Below are 27,474 nucleotides of genomic sequence, written 5' to 3'. Positions count from 1 at the left end.
TCAGCATAGAGGTACAAACTAAGTTGGCATTTTAAGTGGCCAAATACTCCAATTTACCTCATTGCTAGAGGATTACCTATCTTTGCCTTGCTGAACTCTAGATTTGCTTCAGGGTTTGTTTTGGCCAATAAAATGTAGACTGGAAATGAAATATACCACTTTAGGGCAGAAGCTTATGGACTAGCATGCAGTTCACCACATCTGGACATTTAGCTATGAGGCAGTATTCCAGGCAGAGGTTTCTCCATCAGCCTTAGCCCTGGAGAAAAGACAATGAAGAGCAGAATCACAGTCCATAACATATGGGCAGCATGAGTGAGAAATAAATCTTTGCTGTAACCCACTGTGATCTGGGGACCATCTGTTACTACGTTATGACCTAGCCTATCCTGACACACACATTTAAATTACCTCCCAGGCTCCTGCAGGCAAAAGAGTTAGTGACCCATACTTTGCCTATAAGTTCTTCTCTAATTTTTAGAATGTGAAAAACTGATGCTGAATAGGGTTAAATACATGTTCAGAAAATAATGAAGTCAATCTCTATATCTAGGTCTGTCTAACTCCAAAGTCTATGCATTTATTTTAATTCCTTACACTCTTACATCATAATATGACAAGAACATTTTCACAGTAACTTCTGTTTCTCACAATACTGTACATAAATGGTTTTGAAATTCACTGGTTTCTGAAATATCTAATCAAGAGTATCATAATTTAATAAAGAAGTTAAAATAGAACACTTTTTGACATATTTTTCTAGAAATCATATAAAATACATATGTTAATGTGATTCTATATAGTCTAGGGTTTATTTTGTAAACACATTCTGTCTGTACTACTTTCAAAGAATTTTAAACCATATTTATTGTTGTGCATACAACTCAGACATTTTTAATATTTAAGAAACCCAAATGCAAAGTAATAAATTTGGCTTCTTTTCCCCACAAAAATGGGAAATACATCTTGGTAAAGAGATTTTTAAATTATTTTTACACACCACTTCGTTGTTGGGATTTATAATCCAAAAGAAAAAAAACAAAACCAACCAAACAAAAATAAAACCTTAACCAGTCAAAAAAATAAACCCCAAAACAAAATCCAAACAAAAACCCCAACACTGATTAGTATATAAAATAGTTTACAATAATAAGGTAAGCAAGAAAGAAAAACTGATCAGAAAACACCCTGCTTTTAAGTAATCTTCAGACTTATATTACAGTACAATTTACTCCCAACAACTCTGAGCCCATTAAGAGCACTTCTATACAAACACATAACAAAATGATAGAGTATTTATTGCAACAACAAATTAAGGTTATCATAATATATGTAACTTAAATACCCCCCCCATTGATAAAGTGGCTTCTTATTCCTTAAATGTAGAAATTCTGCTCTTCATTGTAGAAAGATGAAGTTCTCTCATCAAAAGGCACATTCTTATCTGCAAGAAAAAATACACTATAAACATTTGTCTTGGAACCAATTTAAGGACATTTTAAGATATTTCCAAAGATTTGGAGTGCCAGGAGGATAATGAAAATATTTAATTTAGGAAAATTATAATGAATGGCACCAATAAAACATATGATAACTTTGTATTCATTATCTCAGGTACTATTCTTTAAATTATAATTCTAACTTTTTCAAAGGGGTTTTATATATAATTAGTGTAATTAAAGACTATTTCACAGTCATACTAAAGTGATATCCTTACATAATCATTCATAAATAAGTTCAGTAGGCTTAAGTATATAATATAGTTGTTTGGTTTCTATAAATACAATTCTTAACTGATCCTATTTCTAAACCTTTAGAAATGAAGATTAATTGTAGCTGCGGGCCTAGAAGTATATTCAGTGAAACAGAAAAAATGCTTTTAATATTTAAAATACAGTTACAATTTATCCATATAGAAGATAAGATTTTCTATAAACCTTACAAAATAGGTTTGCTCATTTTCTTACCTGACTAGTTTATGGTAATATGAGGTTATATTTTTATCCCACATATTTTTTTAGACATTAATTCTAATTATATATTAGGCTTTACTGTTATTTAATCCAAACCACAGCTTACAAGAAACTTTTGCTTATAAGAACCATTACAACCAAAAGCATTTAGTTCAGCCAAAGCCAAAGGTGTATAGATTTTACTAACTTAAAATTTTTTTAAATTTTGGTTTTTGGGGCCACACCCATATGGAAGTTCCCAGGTTAGGGATGGAATCACAGCCACAACTGCCAGCCTATGCCACAGCCACAGAAACCTGGGATCCAAGCCACATCTGCGATCTACACCACAGCTCAGGACAATGCTGGATCCCTGACCCCCTGAGCAAGGCCGGTGATCAAACCCAAATCCTCATTGACACTAGTCAGATTTGTTTCTGTTGTGCCACAATGGGAACTACCCCATTTTTTTTTAAATTATAATTGATTTACAGTGTTCTGTTAACTTCCAGTTTTATATATATATATATATATATATATATATATATATACACACACACACACACATATATATATACACACACACATATACATTCTTTTTCTCACATTATCCTCCATCATGTTCTGCTTTAAGTACAGTTCCCTGTGCTATAGAGCAGGACCCCAATGCTTATCCACTCCAAATGCAATAGTTTGTATCTACTAACCCCAAACTCCCAGTCTATCCCACCTCTTTCTCTTCCCCCTTGGCACACACAGTCTGTTCTCCATGTCCATGAGTTTGTTTCTTTTCTATAGATAGGTTCATTTGAGCCATATATCAGATTCCAGAAATAAGTGATATCATATGGTATTTGTCTTTCTCTTTCTTACTTCACTTAGTATGAAAGTCTCTAGTTCCATCTATGTTGCTGCAGATGGCATTATTTTGTTCTTTTTTATGGCTGAGTAGTATTCCATTGTGTATATATACCACATCTTCTTACTCCAGTCATCTGTGGATGGACATTTAGGTTGTTTGCATATCTTGGCTATTGTGAATAGTGCTGCAATGAACATATGGGAGCATGTATCTTTTTGAATGAAAGCTTTGTCCACATAGATGTCTAGGAGTGGGATTGCTGGATCATATGGGAGTTCTATATTTAGTTTTCTGAGGTACTTCCATGATGCATTCCATAGTGGTTGTACCAATTTACATTACCACCAACAGTGTAGGAGGGTTCCCTTTTCTCCACACCCTTTCCAGCATTTGTTATTTGTAGACTTACTAATGATGGCCATTCTGACTGTTGTGAAGTGGTACTTCATTGTAGTTTTGATTTGCATTTCTCTAATAATTAGTGATGTTGAGCATTTTTCATGTGCCTGTTGGCCATCTGTGTTGAGTTGCATGAGTTGTTTGCATATTTTGGACGTTAAGCCCATGTCAGTTGCATCATTTGAAACTATTTTCTCTCATTTTGTAGGTTGACTTTTTAAGGTTTTTTTTTTTGTTTTTTTATGGTTTCCTTTGCTGTGCAGAAGTTTGTTAGTTTGATTAGGTCCCATTAGTTTATTTTTGTTTTTAATTCTATTGCTTTGGGAGACTGACCTAAGAAAATATTTGTATGGTTGATGTCAGAGAATGTTTTGCCCATGTTCTCTTCTAGGAGTTTTAGGGTGTCTTGTCTTACGTTTAAGTCTTTAAGCCATTTTGAGTTTATTTTTGAAGGTGGTGTAAAGGTGTATTCTAGTTTCACTGATTTACATACAGCACAACTTGCTGAAGAGACAGCTGTCTTTTTCCCATTTTATATTCTTGCCTCCTTTGTCAAAGATTAATTGACCTAGGTGTCTGGGTTTATTTCTGGATTCTCTATTCTGTTCCACTGGTCTGTATGTCTGTTTGGTACCTGTACCACATTGTCTTGATTACTGTAGCTTTGCAATAGTGTCTGAGGTCTGGGAGAGTTATGCCTCCTGCTTAGTTTTTGTTCCTTAGGAGTATTCTGGCAATTCTGGGTCTTTTATGTTTCCATATAAATTTTTTGGATTGTTTGTTCTAGTTCTGTGAAAAATGTTTTGGGTAATTTGATAGGAATTACATTCGATCTGTAGATTGCTTTGGGTATGTCCATTTTAACAATATTAATTCTTCCAGTTCAGGAGCATGGAATATCTTTCAGTTTCTTTGAATCCTCTTTAATTTCCTTGATTAATGTTTTATAGTTCTCAGCATATAAACTTTTCACCTCCTTGGTCAGGTTTATTCCTAGGTAGTCTATTTTTTTGGGGGGAAGCAATTTTAAAAGGTATTTTTATATTCCTTTTCTAATATTTCATTGTTAGTATACAGAAATGCAACCAATTTCAGAATGTTAATCTTGTATCCTGCTACTCAGATGAATTTGTTGATCATTTTTAGTAGTTTTTGTGTGCAGTCCTTAGGGTTTCCTATCTACAGTATCATGTCATCTGCATACAGTGACAACTTTACCTCTTTTCTTCCGATTTGGACACCTTTTATATCTTTTGTTTGTCTGATTGCTGTGGATAGAACTTCTGATACTATGGTGAATAAAAGTGGTGAGCATGGGCATCCTTGTCTTGTTCCAGATTTTATTGGGAAGACTTTCACCTTTTTTCCACAGAGTATTACATTGGTTGTGAATTTGTCATAAGTGGCTTTGATTATGTTAAGGTATGTTCCCTCTATACCCACTTTGGTAAGAGTTTTGATCATGAATGGATATTGGATTTTATCAAATACTTTTCCTAAATCTTTTGAGATGATTATGTGTTTTTTAACTTTTCTTTTGTTATGTTAATGTGGTGTATGACATTGATTGATTTGCATATGTTGAACTGTCCTTGTGACCCTGGGATGAATCCCACTTGGTCCTGGTGTGTGATCTTTTCTATATGTTGTTGGATTTGGTTAGCTAAAACCATTCCCACCTATCCCCCCATATACCTTAGGGAGTCTGCAATCCAAACTATCACAGCAAAATATAAATCCTGAACCAAAGTAGTAAGTAAGCATGTTTTTTTTAGTAGATCAATTTCTATATGAACAGAAACTTGTGATTCAACTGTTCCATGAGAGTTTTCATTTGATAGAATTAGTTTAGACCAGATCAATCAGTTTTGCTCTAGGACTGTACTGTCCAACACAGCAGCCACCAGCCACATCTAGCAGTTTAAATTAAATTTTCAACTTAAAATTCAATGAAATGAAAAATTCAGCTCTTCAGTTACACTAGTCACATTTCAAATGTTGAAGAGCCACACAGAGCTAGTGGCTATCAAATTAGACAGGGCAACTCTAGACCATGTGGTCAGATGAGAAAATAGCATTACCAAACAGAATGTGATGTTACATAACATTTGGTAAAATCATATACAAATTAATCATGTTCTTAGTCAACAAGGATATTGTGATGATAAATGGAGCAAGGCAGATTTTCTTAGGTTCAATGTCCACAGAAAAGTAAAACAAAAAAACTACATGAAAGTTCTCTTTTATTACCTGTTTAAGTAACAATAAAAATAATAGTTCCCTTTAAGTGGATTAAGTACAGAATATTCTACTAGTAACACACCACTGGACATCTTTAAATAGTAATTTCTATCTAAAACTTAGCATTAGTACTTTGACACATTCCTATATGTATTCTATTAGCTTTAAATAACCTTAGTGTTTATTCTGATAAAATATTATGCTTCATATTGAAAGCAGTGATTTAGAAATTAGAACAATCTTCAAATTGATAACTGTTTGAATAAGATCTTCTTACTGAGAGTTTCTGGTTAGACATATATAAAATCTGCTTTCTGATTCTGATATGCTTATGTTAAAATTGAGAAAATGTTTTCTGGCCAAGTAACATTGAGCACAAATATAATAAACACATATAATAGAACAATAATGAAGTGCAATAGAAATGGTTAAAAAAGCAAATTTAGGGTATTTATGTATTTATTTAGCTTTTTTTAGGGCCGTACCTGCAACATATGGAACTTTCCAGGCTAGGGTCGAATTAGAGCTGCAGCTGCCAGCTTACTCCATAGCCACAGCAACACAGGATCCCAACATCTACACCACAGGTCATGGCATCACCAGATCCTTAACCTGCTGAGCAAGGCCAGGGATAGAATCTGCACGCATCCTCATGGATACTAATCGGGTTCATTTCCACTGAGCCACAAAGGGAACTCCAAATTTAGGGTTTTTAAAATTGCATACTTGGCCAACATTACTAGAATATCCTTGAAGTAACAGAACTACTAGCTTCTAAAAGCTGCTACCAAGGTTGTCAAAATGTCCTTTAGTATATATCATTAAAAAATAATAATTACTGTTCAGCAGAAGTCAAACAGAAGGGCAAGAAGGTATTATTTCTACTTGTTTTGTGTTGTAAAACACTATTTAAATATGTTTATGAGATTAGTTTTGAGTATTTCCAAAACAGTGGTTTAAGAGAAATGAAGGTAATTTTTAGTTAATATGTAGCTGTCTTTGATTTCTCATTGGTTTTTCTGAGAGAGCTAAAAAGTTCCACACAGTTGTTAAGGCACTGATTTTCTGTTTTATAATTCCTTTTGAAAATATTTCATTAACCAAACAAAATAACTTATCTTTAATATACAAAATTATGATACCAGTAGCAAATTCAAGAGAGGATATAATCACTAATCTGTTGAGCTGTTTTTTTTTTTCCCCACAAATCTACAAACTTTCCCCATTTAGCTGCATTATATCCCCAATACTTAATGTACTAGACATAGTGGTCATGACAGTTAATTCCTCAATATCCATTCATCTCCAAATGATAATTCCAAACTAATCATAAGAGTTACACTTTTCTTGCCAGGGTTTAGTTTAAGAATCATCACAAAACCAGTGATAGGGAAAACAAAAACAAAGCTCTGTTAAGAGATTTGAGGAAACTTTTCTCATTCCCAAGAAACATAAAATATCTGGTCCCTAAGCGCCACTGAAAATGACTATTTTGGGCATGATCATAGGAACTGCTGACACCATCCTATTATTGGCCCAAACATGAAGTTCACACAGTGGAGACAATCAGAATCAAAAAGATTACAGAAAATAGAAGCTAGAGCCCTGAGGTACCATGCCTGAAGCTGACATCGGTTTTATCTCATTAAACTGTATACTAGCAGTTTCATATGGTTCAATGTGATACAAAGAAATAGTGAAAATTATTACTACAAATATTAATCACCAACAATCACTATTAAAATTTTGCTGCATTAAAAGCCACATTAAACACACCCCTCTCAGAAAGAGCTGACTACAAAAGGATAGTTTTATACTGTGATTAAATCATAAGCAAGGACAAATTTACCTCTTTGGAAATAAATGACTTGCTTCCTGTTATTTTGTGGACAGATCTGGAAAATGAAGATGAACTAATTTTTAAAGCTCTTAAGGAAGCATCAATGAGAGGTGATCCAACAAGAATCACCTACAGTTATATACTATAAACTAATATGATTCTGCCCTGAGGTTGGCAAGGTAGGCAAATAATAATATTACATTCCTAATTTGGGGGGTCCTCATCTGAAAACAAAGAAGAGCAAGTGTCAGCAGGGAAGACAGGACAAACAGACTTTAGAATTATTCTCCTTATAGGTATAAATCAAATAAACATTTTAAAAATGGAATGAAATTGCAGCAGGAAGAGAAGCTTAGAAAACTTAAACTCTCTGAGCTTCAGTTTAAAATGAGAGCAATAGAAACTACTTCTCAAGATGGTCTTCATGATTTCCTTGTAGATGTTAAGAAGCCTAGAACAGTATCCTAAGTGTCCCACACTAAAGTAGGTATCTGTTAAGAAGTGATTATTATAATGATACCTATTATAGTCTGTTACCCAACTCTGTCCAGGTTCCCCCCGGCCCAGTGATAGGATCCCTGCCTGATCTTATCCCTCTGAAGACATTCTCTCTCCCACTATCATCCATTACCTTGGTTTCTTCTATCATTTATATGACTGCTCAGGGAAGCTCTTAATGAAAATCTTTGAGGGCCTAGGAAGACCTTGTGATACACTCTCCATCTAAGTATTGATTTTTCCCTTTTTTGGGGAGCAGAAAATGGCACTATTATTAAAGTGAGTCACACAATAGGATCTATGCAAACAGCCCCTGACTTAGGATGGTTTGACAATGATTTTTTGACTTTATGATGGTCTGAAAACAATATGCATTCAGTTGAAACTATACTTCAGGTTTTGAATTTTGATCTTTTCTCAGGCTAGTGCAATAATACTCTCTTACGATGCTGTGCAGAAGCAGGGAACTGTTGTTCTCCACCATCCATGGGATCATGAGGGTAACAAATGATACAATAAACCATTCTGTATTCATACAATCAATCTGTTTTTCACTTTCAGAGCAGTATTCCATAAATTACAAGAAATATTTAACATTTTATTATAAAATAGGCTTTGTGTTAGATGATTTTGCCCAACTATAGGCTAATGTAAGTGCTCTGAGCATGTTTAATGTAGGCTAGGCTAAGTTATGATGTTCAGTAGGTTAGGTGTGTTAAATCCATTTTCAACTTAATGATACTTTCAATGGCTTTATCAGGACATAAACCCATCCTAAATTGAGATAGATCTGTATACATCTCTTCTACAAAATATATTTGAAATGTTGAATAAATTGATGGGTAACAAAGGTTTAATATCTAATATCAAAACTGGAAGATGAGAAAGTCCTGCCCATTGAATCTACTTCAAATTAAGTAAGAGAGTTTGGACCATATGTCTTACCAGAAAATAACCTCTGAGTTACAAAAGTGATAAGAATATAAACACACCTCTACCCACATATCTTTGAAACTGCTGTTTATTGGCAGAAGAAAAATGAGTTTACCTTCATCAAAGTGAGAGTTGGAAAAAGATAGCCCTGTGCACATAGACCTTGAAAAAAAAAAAACCTTACATAGCATGACTTCCAGGAGATACTGTTAGGTGCACCAAAAAATATGAAAGAGTATACATGATTTGCTACCTCTTGTGTAAGAAAGAAGAGAAATAGGAATTCTTCTGTGTTGTAGAGGGTTAAGGATTAGGTGTCACTGTAGTGGCCTGGGCCACTGCTCTGGGGCAGGTTTGATCCCTGGCCCGAAACTTCCATGGGTTGTAGGTGTGGACAAAAAAAAAAAAAAAAAAAAAAAGAAGAGAGAATAAGACATACATATTTAAACCAACTTTTATCAAAAGAACCAAAGAGGGATATACCAGAAAATAATGAAATTGATTATCTATAGTGGGTTGAGTGGGAAGAATGGAGTGGAAGGGAGAGAAAAGAGATACTTCTCTGAGTGTATCAGAGTGAGCATATATTTAAAAAATTTGTTGGTATAATTTTTACTTTTGGAATCATGTTAGTGTTCTTCATATTAAAAACAAACAATAAAAATTGGAAGAGCAAAAGAAATTTAAAATAGAAGCAAGCAAACAACTTAAATTATATTTCAAATGACTACTATAATGACACTGAAGAGAGGGGGAAAAAAAGAACAAAGCCAAATCACTTGAAATACCTGACTACCCTCAGTCTCAGGCTTGATGAGGTTGTGAGGAGAAAACTGCAAACAAATTCCAAACTCTTCTTAGTAGGTTTGTTTATTGTAGTGCTATAGGCAAAGTGGTTCTAAGATTCTATTAGTTTTATTATAAGTTTGAGCAAATAGGCAGAGGTGTTGATGTTGTTGGGTGCAAGTATGTTGTTGGGAGCAAGTCACAAGGGCACAGAAACCAGCTTTAAGAGGCTCCCACTGGCAGGTACATCAGTGAACTATAAACCTTTGAAAAAAGAGAAAATCATGATTCAATATTGCCAATAAGTGGAGAAAGAGAGAGAGAGGGAAAAAGAAGAAATGAGGGTAAGCTCTTGCTTACAGAACAGTGTCAATGCTAACTGATAAATAAGGAGGAAACGCTGAAGCTGGAAAATCTTTATTTTGTAACTAATATAGTGAAGGCAAGAATCATGACAACTGGGAATTAAACCTAGGGGGAAATTTTGATAAGAAGCAGAATATTTTCATGATTAAAAAACCTCTTTGTTACTTCCAAAGGGAGAAAAAAAACCAGGCCATACTGGAGAAATTAGACAAAACTTTAAAGTGGTGTATCACAATCACCTCTGCTAATGAAGGCCAGATGGACACCATGTGTCTCCAGATACAATATCCTGAGAAGGATGTAGAAAGATCTATGTAGAATTTCTGCCATACCCTGAATGTAATTGTGAGGAAATATCAGAACATCACTTAAACATAAAATGTGAGGAATGCATTCTTCTGTATCTGTATTATGAGAGGCAAACAGAGAACACAAGAGAACAAATAAAATGTTAAAGACGGGTAATTTTAGATAAAAACTTTGGGATATCCTTTATACTACTATTTTTATTCCTGTAACTTTTCTGCACATTTGAAATTATTTCCAAAAAGGTTTTTTAAGTAACACATGAATATATGCTCTTTGAAGAAAAAAAATCAAACAACAGAGATAAATAGAAGGAAAAGTGAAAGTGAAAATGAAAATGAACCATCAACCCCTCAATCTCAGGATTATTTTTTTTAACTTTTTGTTTCTGTTGCTTTAATGTGTCCCAAGCACACAGGCCAGTGCCAGGCATTAAATAGTTGCTATATAAATCAGCTACCTCATCATTCAATTATAGGATGAATGAATGAATGAATAGGTAAGTACAGGTAACAACTGGCAGTTCTCCCTACTTTATTTTGACAATAGTATGTTAAAGTTTGTTCTAAGATTTTTTTTTTTAGTAAATGGTGTAATAATACTAAAAAACGCAAGATGATTTGATTATCAGTATCACTGATAATCATCATCATCTTCACCCCGAGACTTGCTTCTCTGTTGTGATTACCATTTCTCTCTCTTTTTTTTATAGTTTAGTTTTTCTTAATTTACTATTTAATTTTTTTTATCATTTATATAAAATACATATGTATTTTCTACTGTACAGCATGGTAAAACCCAGTTACACTTATATGTATACATTCTTTTTTCTCACATTACATGTTCCATCATAAGTGACTACACAGAGTTCCCAGTGCTACACAGCAGGATCCCAGCCAAGGGGGAAAGGGAGGGAGTGGGAGGGACTGGGAGCTTGGGGTAAATAGATGCAGAATGTTGCTATCTCTCTCTTTTTCATCTTCCAAACATAATACCTAAATCTCGTGGTAATAGCTTTCAAAGTCTTTTGAATAATCTACTCCTGTCTATTTCTCTTCCTGTCACCTAGTACAGGCCATCCCATGGAGGTGCATCATCTAACTGGTCTTCCCAGTCTTCCTCCTTATCTTACTCTCCTCCAATTTATGCACATTAATCTTCAAAACACAGCTTTGATTATTTGCCTTAAAAATATCCAAGTGGCTTTTTGTAACCGGTCAAATAATTTCTAACTGATTAACATGGATCACAATTTGGCTTCTGATTCTATGTTTAGCCTTACCCATAATTCCCCCTTTGGCATTAAAAGTTCAAAAATCATTCATTCACCCATTTATATCACACATATTAATATAATAATTAATATCTATTTAACGTCGTTTAGTGTTTGCAATACACTATATTTTCTTTTTCTTCTGGTACTCGGTGTCTCCAGATCTGTAACTCCCACCCCTATTTCCACCTTTCATTTAGCTAATTTTTAGTCATGTGTTAAGTCTCAATTTACATGTTGCTTCCAGCAGGCTTTTTGGAACCATCCATTTCCAATTAAGCATCTTGTGCCCCAACTGTATGTTCTCATCCCACCCTATTTTTATTTGTTCTCTGTTTAGATAACTTTGATTAATGTTTAGCTCCTAAAGAAATGCAAGATTCATGAAAAGCAGGGAATAAGAGAGGGATAAGTATGAGACAAAGGTCTGATGAGACAGGATACAAATAAAAGATGGCTACAGGTAATTCTATCTCATGGTAATTGTCCCCCTCTTCTCTATCCTCTCCTACCTTCCCTAGTTCTGTCCCTGTTCATCTCTCTTAGGCCACTTGTCCCATAACTATAAAAGGTATCCTTCTACAACACAGATCTGATTATCTGATTACATTCATTCCAATCAAATACCATCACTAGTTATCTAATTACAGCAAGGTAGTACCAAACTCTTTGAAAGATTATATAACTTTTATATTTCCCTCAAAACAACAACAAATAAACAACAACAAGCCAAACAAATGAACCTTGAACATCTCTGTGACTTGACACAGCTGACCCTCGTGTACAGTGACTTGCGTATATAAATATACATGCACACACAACAGGCTGCATTCCAGACATTCTGCTGCTCATATTCCCTCAACAAACTACCATCTTTACAACTACTAAACTCTGAGTAGTTTCTACTGACATAGCAACCTTTGTCTTTGGTCGAGCATACTTGAAGTAGATGAAATGGGGTCCAGATTCAGTTCCTCTTTGGAAACAACTCAATTTCCTAAGTCAACAACTTCCTTTTTGGTCTCCTTTTCTGTGTAGAAGAGGGACCTCATATGCATCTAGCTTTTTACTTTTATTTATTTATATATTTTTGTTGTTTTAGGCCCACATCTGTGGCATATGGAAATTCTCAGGCTAGGGTTCAAATTGGAGCTGTAGCCGCTGGCCTACACCACAGCTCACGGCAACACTGGATCCTTAACCAGGATCCTCATTGTTACTAGTTGGGTTCATTACTGCTGAGCCATGATGGGAACTCCCACATTTAGCTTTTAAAAAACTACAGATATGACACTTTTCAATACTATAAAAACTTTACAGAAAATTAAAAGAAAATAATTGTATAAAATGTGAGGCTCCACCCCCTATGCCATTCAATGAGCACCTTCTGTAGGACGAGCCTGAGATGAGAGAAATGACCAGTTATTCCTTCAGTCAGTGTCAGTTCCCAATTGTTACAATTATTCTTACTTTCATTCTAGTGTGTAAAGATAAGTATTACACACAGTGGCTACTAAATGCATGCCAGCAACCTCATCTGGTCACATCTAAAGAAGCAGTTAACACCTGACAATATTAGACTCAGTGGAGATTGTACAATACTTAGTAGAAAATTTAAGGGCTTTTAGGGGGTATATTTTAATGTTCTAAAAAAATTTAGAATTTTCTAAATAAATACATTCTAATGAATTTTATTCATGTTTATTTTCATTAGCAGACTAAATCCCTAATGAACAAATATAGCTGTTTTCTTCATGATTATATGTCTAGTTTCTAATATTATTTTAACTGCACAATTCACATTTCATGACTGAATTACCAGCAACTAAAAGCCTCTATCTGTCATACAATTTAATAGTCTGATTTTTGTTGAGCTTTCTTAACCCCCATATTTCTGTGCTCTGTGTATTTATACCTGATTCTGGACTGCAGTTTTGCTTCACCCAAATAAGTCCTCCTCTTTTAAAACATAGAGTGGAATCTTTTCCTATTGAGTAGAATATTTCCTCCTTTTCTCATTCCATTTGCAATGAAATAAGTCTATATCTATGTAGTTTTGTTTATTCAAATCTCTTAGGAAAGATCTTAACACTCAGTGAGAACAGATCTGAGAATAGACTTTATGGCCACACTATCACAACACAGACTATTAGTTGCACAATTTTGTCACAATTTGTAAACACCATGTACAAACAGAATAACCCAGACTAAAATCAAAATATTTTCAGAATGCGAAAAGAAAATCAAATTTTCTAATATTTCTTTTTCTCTCTCTCTCACACACACACAGTTAATTAATACATATTATCAGTATGTAGCAGTTAAAAGGACAAAGCTCTGCAAGATCTACAATAAAGATTTTTTGGGGGTGTGATATTCTATTCTTTATATCTATTTTAGGAAAACAATGCAAATGGGAGCTATTGGTTGCGTAGCACAAAGAACTTCATTAAACAGAACTGAATAAAATAGTTTAGGATAAAAATTGTTGAATGAAATTCTACTTTATTTTTTCAATTTACTTGTCAAATTCCCTCCTCATTTATGGAATTAAATTGCTCAACCCTTACCTTCGAGGATGATTGGCATCAAACAGTGTGTTATCATCATCCTCATCATCTTGTTCTAAAGGTGTCAATTCCATGTTTTCTATGTTAGTGTCCAGAACTCCATATCTCCTAGTCTTTCGGTTTCTTCTTCTCATTCTAGTAAACACAACATATTAATGAATAAAAATTATTGCATGGTATAGATTATCTTTATTTTATATTTATTCATAAAGTAAAAATAAATTATCCCTCTTTCTGACATCAGAAACATTCAATGTCATAATAGTTCCATTTTAGAAATGTAACAGATTTACCACCTAGGATTATTTATTAAATAAAACTAACTCCTTTAAGTTTGTGTGCCATCATCATTTCTTCTATTTGACATACTTTCTTCTCTGTCAGCTTATAATATTGACAGATAACCCCTAAAGTCTTAGTTCTGATACCATATTTTTACTGAAGCCTTCTATTCCACCCTTAATTGTTAATCTGTATATCTATCAAGGTGTCTCATGATTTAGAGCCCTATCTTTTTCTCTCTCAAGTAACTTGTTCTTTTCCTTCATATAATTTACCCAGTCAGCACTTATATGTATTATGTATATGTTCATTTGAGTGTTCACATTTTCCTGTCTCTCCCACTAAGTTCCATGAGGAGAAAAACCCTGTGTGTCTTGTTCACCATATTACTACTTGGTAGCACACAGTCTGATGAAGATGCACCCAAGTGACATCACATTCTATTTCAGTGATCCTAACTGACCCTGATATCAATGCCTCATTTGCCTCCAATGCAACACACAGAAAAATATGTTTTATACAAGTATCTATGGGGATTTAAAAACAAAATAGAAGATACTTCAGCAAGTAATAACAAATAGGTTTACCTAAATTCTGATTCACTCTATGAGGTAATAAGTATGATAAGGGATACTACTACTACAGCACTAAACACAGAGCAATACGAGCCTCTGTAATATATACTATATGTGTGACAAATACAGACACACACATTTGAGTCTTATTAAGCATCAGGCATTGTGCTAGCTTCTGGGTATGAAGTATCTAGCCTAGTGATCCAAATTTAGAAAATATTACTAACCCTCAGCAAAAAAACAGATAATTTCTACTAATCACTGCCTATACATCTATCTACTTATCTATATGCCCATCCAAAGATGGAAGAAGAGGAAACAGATGTGTAAGTATAGAATTTAAAGCTACAAATAAAAGCAATGGGAGAGTGAATACTAATATAACTAGCAAAAATGAGGTAGAATTGGTGACAGTAGGAAGTATAAGGTAGTCTTTTTTATAGGGTGAGAAATTACATGTGTTTAGGTTGTTAACTTTACGAGTATATATACATGTGTGCATGTTTCTGTGTATGTGTGTGCATGCTCAAACGCACACGTACCTCACAGAGACCAGATTTCTAATTTTTTCCTATAAAGGACCAGATAGTAAATATTTTACACACTGTCAATTACAGTCTCTGTCACACATTCATTTAAATTTTTTTGGTTGTCATTTTGATTTTTTACAACCAACTCTTTAAAAATGTAAAACATGTTCTTGGCTCACAGGTCTTAAAGAAACAGGTCAGCAGACCAGATTTGGTCTATGAGTCAGTTTGCCAAACTCAGGTTTAGACTTATGAAAAGTAATTACCTGAAAAACTAAGAACAGAAATGATTAAAGTGTTGAGAGTGGAAGTAGAAATAGAAAAGTACAGAAGAGTTATAGTTCATTACTGGTCCTTTTGAACACATGATCTTTTAACATTTGCATGCATAGCTTTGATATAGAAAAGTGAATACACAAGAGTGAAGCTCTGTGGCAGCATAAGTTAAGAATATTCAGAATTATAATCTCTTCTCTTCCTTTTTGCTGGTCTGTTGCTCAATTTTTTAAACCATATGGCTTTCCAAACATTCTGGCATTTTCAGTATGTGAAATTATTTTTGAAAATAAACCAGATTCTTCCAGGTCATATATGTCAAATAATCACTATGTTAATAACGAGGTGGTCACTGCCAGTCACAGGATACCTTGCCATTCTTTAAAAAGGAAATTATATGAACATGGAGGGTTAAGGACCTTTGACATTTATTTCAGCTGACACTCTTCTCCACTTTCAGGGTCATTCACATACTTTGAATGAATTCCAAATCTTTAATGAGTGGCTAATCTAATCTGCCCAATAATGCTAGTTTCTCTAGTTTCCTGTAAATATTTGACTGCATTGGTGTGAGCACATTATTATTTATTCTAGCTTATACTGTCTTTTAGTATGTATATAAATACCACTGTCTGAACATGAATCCAAGCTCTTTAATAAGAACCTATTTCATACGCTAAAACAGTGCACTTTCAGGCACCAAATACATAGGGGAATACAGTTCAATTAAAATGAATTTAACATTTTAATAAATGTTACTAATTCATAGAATAAGTAAAAAAAAAATACACCCAGAATATTGTTAAATAAAATTTAAACTTAAAATGGAATCTCCCTAAGAATGTCTTTGCTAAGTCCAAAGATATATGCAATGATGGCTATATAATTCTGACAGCTTTATGGTCATAAAAACATCAAATATAATAAAATGCATCAATATGCAGTTATCTTTCTCAGAAAAAGCCAGAAAAACTTATAAAGCTTTAAAATTATTGGGCTAATTCAATGAACCATCTACTTAAAATTAATAAACATTAAGTGCAAAATACAATACAGATAAAAATATATCGACATTTTAAGTAAAAAGCTACTTCCATCTTTTAATATGCAGTGTACATTATTTTTAAACAAAATAATAAAGGAGGATTTAAAATTCGTGCAATTTTAACAGCTATGGTTCTTTTTCTACAAATTAATGTTTTCATTAAGTTCATGATGCCCAAACTTGTCTATGTCTATTAATAATTACATACATATAATTATAGACATGCACACATTTCTAACCAGACATAGTAAATGCGTAATTGGAATCTAAAAACAAATTTTTTGTTAACAAAAAAAATTTGGGACTTTATATATAAATGTGCAGAGAAGAAAATAGGGAAGCAAAATAGGAAGGCAAATAGGAAGAAAATAAGAAGGCAAATAGGAAGGCAAAATAGGAAGGCAAAAGAAAATAGCAATATGGTTATTATATTGAATTATACTCATTCATCACAATGCATTCACAGGTATATGATCTTGATCAGCTACCTTCTAGGTATTCAAGGATTATTCAAATACTGGTTTAAGAGAGATGCAGATTCCTCAATGTTCCATTATACTCAGGTTGGTAAGAATTATTCCTATTTAAATAACATGTAAAAGCTACAGCAGAAAAATACAACTAAAAACTAAAAATAAAACTAAACTACTAAAGTAAGGTTGATAAAATTTTATGTAAAAATGTATGATGCCATATAAAATAAACACAACAGAATAAAACTCCATTTCGTTTTACTACCCAATGAAAAGGAGAAAACCGATCAATGTAACCTGCTATAACTTTCTGTACTAATCTGATTTTCTTATTTTAACTGGATGCCTGCAGGGCATTAATATGTAAGGAATTATCTACATAATATCATTTCTTAATTTCTTCTATTACCCACACAAAACTAGTCTGGGGAAGGAATATATTTAGTGTATATTTTATATGTATACACTCTCCTATGTGATGAGGCATAATGATAAAGCAGAGTAAATATAAATAAAGGTACAACTAATGATACAGAATTTGTTTGCCTTGACTATTTTTGGCAAAAAAGTAAATTAGTGACTAAGAGTGACTTTGGAATTCATTTTTTTTTTGCACTGAAACATAAATAAATAAAAATTGGTGAGCCACAATTTTAGTTATGATTTTCATGACAAAATCCAACCTGATATATAACATACAGTAAACTTTTTTAATCTTAAAATTACTCTCATTTTCTTCTCCTATTCCCAGACCTAATCCATCATTTGAAATGTCAAATTTTCCAAGAAGCAGACATCAACAAGAGATGAGTTTGTTAGAAATTAAATCATGTCCCTCTCCAAATTTTTATGTTGAGATCCTAACCCCTCAGAATGTGATCTTGATCAAAAAAAGGGTCCTCACAGAGTCATTTGAGTTTAAATGAAGTCATCAGAAGGAGCCCTACTCCAACCTGACCTGTATCCTTATAAAAACATGAAATTTGGAGACAAACATGCATGCAGAGAGAACATGAAGTGAACATGAAGATGGCCTTACCTAAAGGTCAAGGAGAGAGACTTGGAACAGTCTGCTCAGTTTGTCATAACAAAGTGCAATAGTCTTGATATCTTGAAGCCTTGATCAACACAAATTTATTTATCACCATTCATAAGTTTGGGAAGACCAAGATAAAGGCGCCTGCAAGATAGGCTTCATTCTAAGGCTTCTCCTCTTGACATGTAAGGCAGCCCTCTTCTTTGTGTGCACAAAGAATCAGAGAGCATTCTGGTGTCTCTTCCTTTTCTTATAACGGACCAGCCCTACTGGATGAGGGTGCCTCTCTTATGACTTCATTAACCTTTATCACCTCCTCACAGATGCTATCTTCAAACATAGTCACATATGAATTTTGGAGGGACATAAACATTCAGTCTAGAATATTCCCTCATAACTCTCAGAAGGAATCAACCCTGCTGATACTTTGATTTTGAACGTGTGTTCTCCAAAATTGTGAGATGAAAAAATTTTGTTGTCATCCAGTTTCTGGTACTCTGTTACAGCAGCCCTTGCAAACTAATATAGTGTGCAGGAGATTACATTAGGGTAAAATGTAATCTGAAGGATAAAGAGGGAGGGAGTAGGAGAACATGAGAAAATCCTACAGAGGGTGATACAGCAAATCCTACAGAGGGTGATACAGCTCTGACACCTGTGAGAGTAAAGAAACGATGACAGGGTAAGAAGAGCAGTCCAGTACGGTGCAATTCTGAGAAAGTTCTCATCAGACTAACGGGATGTCCTTAAACAAAGGTTGCCCATTAGAGAGGGGAAGGACCAGGTTTGACTACACTCAATCACTAACTGGAAAGAGGTCTAGGAATCACAGGTTCAGGCCCTGGCATGGATGCTGTGATAGATCCAAAGCTGTGGAAGCTAGACTGTCCCTGGAGCAGGGTCTCTTAAAGGGAGGTTTGATAAGTGTACCCCGGTGGCTGCCATGATCACAAAGTCCTATTGATTGTACTTCCTGAGAATCATTTAATTTCCCTTACAGTGCTCACCAGTGCTGTTATCAATTGCTTTATTAAAATAGCTTCATAACTGTCTACCTCTATCTACTCTGGTAACCCACCAACCTACCCTCTGTCCTCTAAAATTTCCAGTGGTTTCCTACTGCTCAGCAGTAAGGAATGGTTCTGTAATATAGCTTATTAAGTTCAACAAAGGATGGCTTATACTTTTCTCTCTAGCCTCATGTTGCTCTTCGCTGTACATTCTACTTCTCTTTCTAAACTGCAGTGATAAAGCTTTCCCTCATTTCCTCATAATAGGCATGCTTTCTTTGTCACTGGCCACCAAAATATTGCTGTTACTGCCTATCCAACTACAGGGAAGGCTTCCCTAATTAACCCAGTTAGGTCACAAACACACACCTACATTTGGTTTCACATCACCCATGTACATCTTCTTTAAAGTACTTATTAAAAGAGTGCTTGAACACTTACGTGTTACTATCTGTCTTCCCTATTAGAACATTAATTTCATGGGAAGAGTAAATAGATTTGTTCTTACCAGCATGCCTATAGCATACAGGGAATGGCATAAGGCAGATGCCTAGTAAATATCTGCTAAACTAACTGAAATATACAGATTCATAATATATTTCACATTTTCTTTGTATAACAAATATACCAACAATTTTATATGCAAATCATCACCTCTGGATAAGAGAAGCCTGAAAGAACATCGTTTTCAGAACCAGAACAACAAAACCTAAGGGAGCTGGCCAATTTTTCAATTATAATTTAGATAATAGCCTTCTAAATCTGGACATACATGCACACGAAGTATGAGAATAATTAAACATATTAAACATGTATTCGGATATATGCCCAAGAGTGGGACTGCTGGGTCATATGGTAGTTCTATGTATAGTTTTCTAAGGTACCTCCATACTGTTCTCCATAGTGGTTGTAGCAGCTTACATTCCCACCAACCATGCAGGAGGGTTCCCTTTTCTCCACACCACCTCCAGCAATTGTTATTTGTGGACTTATTAATGATGGCCATTCTGACTGGTGTGAGGTGGTATCTCATGGTAGTTTTGATTCACATTTCTCTAATAATCAGTGATGTGGAACATTTTTTCATGTGCTTGTTGGCCATTTGTACATCTTCCTTGGAGAAACGTCTATTCAAGTCTTTTTCCCATTTTTCAATTGGGTTTTTTTTTTTTTTTTGCTGTTGAGTTGTATAAGTTGTTTGTATATTTTAGAGATTAAGCCCTTGTCAGTTGCATCATTTGAAACTATTTTCTCCCATTCTGTAAGTTGTCTTTTTGTTTTCTTTTTGGTTTCCTTTGCTGTGCAAAAGCTTGTCAGTTTGATTAGGTCCCATTGGTTTATTTTTGCTTTTATTCTGTTGCTTTGGGAGACTATCATATGACCCAGCAATCCCACTATTGGGCATATATCCAGACAAAACTTTCCTTAAAAAAGACACATGCACCTGCATGTTCATTGCAGCTCTATTCACAATAGCCAAGACATGGAAACAACCCAAATGTCCATTGACAAGATGATTGGATTATGAAGATGTGGTGTATATATACACAATGGAATACTACTCAGCCATAAGAAAGAACAAAATAGTGCCATTTGCAGCAACATGGAGGGAACTAGAGACTCTCATACTGAGTGAAGTAAGTCAGAAAGAGAAAGACAAATACCATATAATATCATTTGTATCTGGAATCTAATATATGGCACAAATGAACCTTTCCACAGAAAAGAAAATCATGGTCTTGGAGAATAGACTTGTGGTTGCCAAGGGGGAAGAGGAGGGAGTGGGAGGGATTGGGAGCTTAGGGTTAATAGATATAAATAATTGCCTTTGGAATGGATTAGCAATGAGATCCTGCTGTGTAGCACTGGGAACTATGGTCTAGTCACTTATGATGGAGCATGATAATGTGAGAAAAAAGAATGTATACATGTATGTGTAACTGGGTCACCATGCTGTACAGTAGAAAAAAAAATAATGTATTGGGGAAAACAAAACAAAACAAAACATGAATACATGTATTTGCTCTAGCACCTCTAAGGTACTTAAGATATTTTAGGTAGAGTAGCCTCTTGTTTTAGCCCAGGTGATTCTCATGTGTGACCTAAATTAAAATCAACAGTACCAAATTTGTATCCTGCACTGTGGACCTTCATTTTTATCTTCTGGTTATATAAATTTACTATATTGTGACATGTAGTTATCCTTCACTTATTCACTAAACAATTGAAGTTCATTCTTTCAAAGGCAAACTTTTGTTTTTCTGTTAAATTCTCAGTATTCTACATGGAGCCATATCCAATGCTAGAGCTATCCTTGCCTAACTATACAGGATAAAATGAGTTCACTCCTTTATCTGAAGGATTATTATGATTATTCCATTTTAATATAAAGTAATGGTACTATCATGAACAATTGACCCTAAGTTACAGACTACGGTGCTTCTGAATCCCTCTGGCTTTTTTTTTTTTTTTTTTTTTTAGTTATTCTTGAGTCCTCTCTTTTGTCCTAACAGTTACCAAGCTCTGTCACCATCACATCCTTGACCAAGTGCAGCACTAAATAGAAAATTCTCTAACAAGCTATCCTGCCACTGCTCATCTCTAGTACATGTTCACTGCTAATACCTAAAAGTTAAAAAAAGAAAAGATCAAATACATGTTCATCTGTGTTCAGGGTACTGAAATGTTGCTTTCTCTGATAGACTTCTTTTCTCACCTAGCTCCCTGTCACTCAGCTCATACAATCAGTTCTTGTGTTTAGATTTGTCTCCCACTTGATGGTATTCTGGTGGGTACCTCCAAGTGAGGTAAACCCAAAGTAAATATCATAGAGCTTAGCTATGAAGTGTCCTTTACGAAAGTGCAGAGCTCATAGCTCCCTTGTCATCTCTCCTCTTTGTCTTTACATGGATTTCTTAGTGTTCTCTTTTAGGCCCTAGAGCCTGACCTGTTAAGACTGATTTCTCCTGAACTCCACCTCTCACAGCTCAGCATGGGTTTATTTTCCAACCAAATTTAACATCTTATTTACAAACTAGCACCTCCCAGGATTCATTCTTTCTTGCTCTTGAATGGCTTTTTGACCAACACTCCAGCATATTTCTCTTACAACTTCCTTTTTACCCCTTACTCCTCATCCAATCTCTAGCCTTGTCAGACCTAACCTCTTGCTGATTATATTTTCAGGTCAGATACCACCCGACCTGAGTATGGTATGGGAGAAATATTACAAAATATTACTGTATTACCCCTCCGCCCGTATACATTACAACTGCAATTCTAGATACAAAAATTTTCATTAGTAATAGTTACTATTTATTGGGTGTGCACACACGTCAGGCATTGAGCTAAGCGTCTTACAAGCATTACCTGATGTAATCTGCACAACAATCCTTTCTTTAAGTCTCCTCATTCTAAACATGGAAAGTCAGAGCTTAGGAAAAAAAATAACTTTGGGACAAGAGATGGTGGAGCTAGGATTCAAATACAAGCAATTCAACTCCCAAGTCTGGGTTCTTAAACATTAAGCTAAATGTTAAGCTCTTCGTAAAGATTCAAAGTAAATCTAACCAAGGTTCAAAATTAGTTACCATTCTTCTGATCCCTAACCCAGTGACCTTACATTATACTAGATGGATATACTGCTCAGTGAACTGCATTTTCTGATTCATCCTTTCACAGTGAAAAAGTACTAATTTGGTAGTTACTTGCAGTAACAAGCACATTTGTGTTCTTCTGGTTAGGTCACCTCTTAGTTTTGATCACTGGACAGAATCTGCTTTTAATTTATCCAAAAGGAAACTCTCTTCTTCTGCCTTAACAGAACAAATATTTTGTTTAGATAACAACTGAGCTGAGCCCTAAGAGACATATCATGATCAAAATAACCGTCACAAACCAATTATGAAAATATAACTTCCCTTTTGCCAGTCATTGTCTAGGGCTAAGTAGATGAGGAAGTTGAGGCAAATGAAATAGAAGAGGATACCTCAAGTAGCAGGGTTTCTGGAAAAGATTTTTTTCCCTGATAAAAATGAACATAGGAAGAGGAGGCTTCATTTGAAGCCCTCTCCCTTCTTTCCTGTTTGAGATACTATTGTGTGAGAACATAATGCTGAAAGCTGCGGTAGCCATCCCAGGGTGAGACAAGGATGTTTTTGAAAAAGCCAGAATTCTTGGTAATCTCATAAAGTCACTGAACCAGGCCTGGGCCTGCTTAAATTCATAAGAAACAATAACTACAAAATATGTCCCTATGTTAGAGTCACATTGTATTGCTTACAGGGAAAAACTTTCTAACTGATAAGGGCATGGAGCATCATAGCTTCTCTGAGTTAGGTTGCCATCTTCCATCACCCAAATGTGTGTTTCCTTCTCATTTTCTTTATTTTCAGAATGTGGATTTAAAGGTGGCCCCTATGATAATGATCCAACAATTTCTTTCATAGTCCACATTCGGCACCACTCTATAAACACACCCCAACCAATGTGTCATACACATAAGTGGTTTGCTGATGTGCTGAAACAAAGATTTCCTCCATCCTTTGGGATAGCTAACAGGGCCCAAGTTAGAGATCAGGGTAAATAGTCTCAAGAATTCACCCCACATGAATATCAATTTCTAAGTGTTACATAACATGAAAAAGCAGTTCATATGATAAATACTGCTTAAATACAGAAAATCCTATGATCATATGTACTCAACCAAGAGTACACAGCTCATATCTGGGATTCGAGCTCAGAGAATCTGACTTCTCATAAGGCTATACTGAAAGGGGGTCAGGATAGTATAAAGGGATAGAAATCAATAGAGGAAAATTACTCAAGAATTAAATGATTGGTAACAAATTCAGTTAAACTATTAAGAATAAAGACCCTTCATTTTGCTTTTACCTTATTTATAATCTTATATAAATGTTTATTGCCATTGATTTTCTATCTTCATTTCTATAAAGCTTGGAAGGGTATAGTCTTTTCAGTCTCATTCTGTTGGTAACTCACTAACATGGTGTGTTAACAGCCAAGTTCTGAACCAATGGGTGAGAAAAACTGGACTCTAACTAGCATCTAATACATTCATTCAGTCCAAGTCCTAAATTCAGTTGGCCACCTGATGTCCAAAGCTTGATTGATGCTAACAATGTGTGGGCAGTGTTTAGAAATTAGACTTTTTGCTTGCTGATTTTAGGATGAAAATCATTCATTTTGGTGAATGCCCACTTTGACACCCCCCCTTCCAAAATATGTGTGATGGCACACCAGAATCATTTATTTGTTCCAAGAGGGAAGAATGGACTAAAATCATCATTTCATTAAATGACATGAGAAAACACCAAGAATATCTCACTTGTAAAATGCTTGAACTCCATGAAACATCCATATTGTTTTGTTTTACTCTAATTCAGTTATAACAAATATGTAACTAGAAATAACTTGGGAAATATTCCAAACAGCAATTAGATCACCTCTGTAGAAACTGGAAAATATATAGAAGGAACCAAGTAGGCTTTCTAAGATTAATATATAGTCTTTATGAGAAAAGACTCATTGTCCGTCTTATTCTCTACTATATTCCCAGTATAGAACACTGTACAAAATATGGTAGATGTTGAGAACTATGTCTAGATACTCATGTTGCAACAGAAGAAAGGGTGGGGGAAAAACTGTAATTGTAATGTATACATGTAAGGATAACCTGACCCCCTTGCTGTACAGTGGGAAAAAAAAAATATGGTAGATACTGGTGTTTTTTCTTTTTTGATAGTAATAGCAAAACTCAACATGAGGTGGTTTCTTAAAAGTTAGTCGCACTGTGGAATTTGAAACTACATCAATGAATTTGAACCTATAAACCTATAAGAGAATATATTACTTTGAAAATAATTCTTACAGATCCCAGGAAGAGGGCTCAGAGAGCCCTCATACCCTCCAGGGTTCCCTGGACCACATGTCAAGAACCACTGGTTTACATAGTACTTTTAAAATTAGTTATTTAAGCCAAGGGATGTTGGTTTTCCTTTCACAAGATAATAAATAGATATGTTTAAAATGAAACTTTCAATTTAAATCTATTTTAAAATATATAAGAAATAGTACAGGTAGGCAATCATATTAAAAAATGTGAATTATTTTCTAAAACAATAAACCTCTGCATTCCTGTAAACCTACACTCTATAAAGGAGGAAACTAGACAATGTTTCCTCAGCTCTTCTCTTGGTTGGGTCTTCTAACACTGAGGTCTTGACTTCGCATGTCAACCCTTCAAAAAGGTGGTCCCCAATTAACCTAAAGAGGCTTTATAATAGATTTTCCAAATCAGTCTTATTACATAGAATATTTTAATATGATTGGTGCCATAAAATAACTTCACTTCAGTAACAATGGAATGTGTCAAGTAGGGCTGCTTATAACAATAACACATATCACTAATAGGAATTTTTAATTCCTTTTCTACTTGATAAGGCATTAAGGGGAGTAGAAAAATAAGTGATAGTCATCTACATTTATTCATAACCTGGTACAACATAATAACCTGGTTTACTTAATCAAAAGGTTGATCATAGGTTAAGATATAGAAACTGTGCTAATGGAAAAAAAAAATTCAAACAAAGCAAACAGTGGATTGTACAATCACAGAAGATTATTAGATCCCTCAGGACACCAGTTAAATCACTTTACCCTTCTGGGTCAGTTTCATCATATGTAAAGTGAAAGATGTCATTAAGTGTCCATATCTGTATGGAATCTGAAATTCAGATAATTCTACAATCTAACATTCTGCAGTAGGAATAGGCTCAAAAATACTCATTTTGAAAATTAAACTTCTGAATGATTTGGGATTGCTATTTATAGATGACTTCATTTTAGAAAGGTTTTTTTGTGTGTGAAATATCAAATTTACTAATTTGATTTACTAATTCAAATTTTTGTAAATTTAAAATCAGATATACTTAGTTTTGTTAGGATATTAAGCATATGTTCCAATATTAAAACTAGATCATATTTATGACATTTTTTTCCCCTTTGATGCATAGGTAACAGTTTTCCATCTTATCATGCAACTAGTAACACTTCGCTTTGGATTACTTTGTGGCATGCAAAATGAATACCTAGATGTTTCTAATAGTGACTATGACAAAGTCATATCAGTGACTATTAGTCACTATTAGTGACTGTCATACCAAATTTTCACTTTCCCAGATCAAAAAAGGTGGAATGTATAAAACTTCATATGGTACAAGAAAATTATTAAGGTGACGGATTAAAAGCCAACACTAAGAAACTGCTGCTAAAAGAACTTTTCTTCTTTTACATTTTATAAAATACTATAATAAGATCATTCCGTATTACCATTCAGTTACTCATATAAATATTGATTTAGAAATTGGGTACTAATTTATAATTTATAAATGAAAGAGAGAAACACTTGGTGGTCTAAATTCTCCCAAAGGTACCACAGGTTTTTAAGACAGTTATCACAGGCCTGCACCCATGATACTGGGGGCGGGGAGAGGGCAATGCCAGGTCACTCACTGGGCCTGCAAAGGAGGCTCATCGAGGCTTCGCCTCACCTGACCGTCCTGACGACGAAGTACACCAGCACCGCACCACTCACCACCATCAACACGGTCAGGGCCCGCTGGGTCATGGGCTTGTCGCTGGGGTTAGGGCTCACAGCAAGGACGCCACCCACTGAGCCTTCTTCCCCCGCCTTCCCGCCTGGGTCGGCAGCAAGCTCCGCCCCAGGAAAGCTGCCATTGCCGCCCTCTGCGCCCCGTGGTCCTGTCGCTTCGGCCTGAGCGCGGCCTGGGGACTGGGGAGCTGTGGGGCCAGGTGGCAGAGGTTGCAGGGTCCTCGGCCCACGGTCTGGAGGCCCGGGATCCGGCGCGGCCTCAGCCGCCTGCAGCAGCACCGCCAAAGGCCCTCTCAACTCTGGCAGTAGTAGCAACAGCAGGAGGGCGGAGGCGAGGAGGTGGCTGAGGCAGCAGCGATAGTGCGTTGCCTTCATCGTCCCCGGACCGCCCTCTCACCACGTGGGAGCTTCGGGGCCCACCGCCCTGGCTCCAGGTGGGACCATGGGAGCAGCGAAGAACGAAGAAAGGGTGACCAAATCCCGGGCTAAGGCCCGCCGCAGCAGGTGGCACAGGCGGCAGCTGCTGCAGCTGCCGGGAGAACCGGAAGTTCGTACATCTCAGCAGCCACTGCTACTAGGGACGCTTTC

General features: G+C 35.2%; 2 protein-coding genes across 6 annotated transcripts in view; one reads left to right on the top strand and one right to left on the bottom strand.

Moving 5' to 3' along the window:
• Positions 1-27,474, top strand: part of LOC110259429 (uncharacterized) — a 904,175-nt gene that overhangs the window by 156,724 nt on the left and 719,977 nt on the right. The window lies entirely within an intron of this gene.
• FAM174A (family with sequence similarity 174 member A) lies at positions 551-27,417 on the bottom strand. 4 transcript variants are annotated; one of them, XM_003123804.5, is made up of 3 exons: positions 26,825-27,417; positions 14,027-14,161; positions 551-1,444 (listed from the first exon to the last, which is right to left on the bottom strand). In XM_003123804.5, the coding sequence occupies exons 1-3, from the start codon at positions 27,259-27,261 to the stop codon at positions 1,441-1,443; spliced, it is 576 nt and encodes a 191-aa protein (XP_003123852.2). In that variant the 5' UTR covers positions 27,262-27,417; the 3' UTR covers positions 551-1,440. The 4 variants fall into 4 exon arrangements, 3 of the variants coding, with proteins under 3 accessions (XP_003123852.2, XP_084870245.1, XP_005661615.2); XM_085014119.1 differs by lacking the exon at positions 551-1,444 and adding an exon at positions 7,262-7,349; XM_005661558.3 differs by lacking the exon at positions 551-1,444 and having other exon boundaries at positions 14,022-14,161.

The sequence above is a fragment of the Sus scrofa genome, chromosome 2, assembly GCF_054392235.1.
Source record: "Sus scrofa isolate SSC_HxYL_T2T_F1_AM1 chromosome 2, Sscrofa_HxYL_maternal_Yorkshire_Landrace_v2.0, whole genome shotgun sequence".
In the NCBI taxonomy this organism is placed as follows: domain Eukaryota; kingdom Metazoa; phylum Chordata; class Mammalia; order Artiodactyla; family Suidae; genus Sus; species Sus scrofa.
Note: the sequence above shows the minus strand (reverse complement) of the source record. Positions and strands in the feature narration are given on the sequence as shown.

Coding starts and splice junctions, on each gene's coding strand:
- FAM174A (XM_085014119.1), bottom strand. CDS start 27,261: ATGAAGGCAACGCACTATCGCTGCTGCCTCAGCCACCTCCTCGCCTCC. Junction 14,162..26,824: donor TTCGTCGTCAGGACGGTCAG/GTGAGGCGAAGC, acceptor TGTGTTTACTAG/AATGAGAAGAAGAAACCGAA. Junction 7,350..14,026: donor GATGCCAATCATCCTCGAAG/GTAAGGGTTGAG, acceptor TTCATTTTCCAG/ATCTGTCCACAAAATAACAG.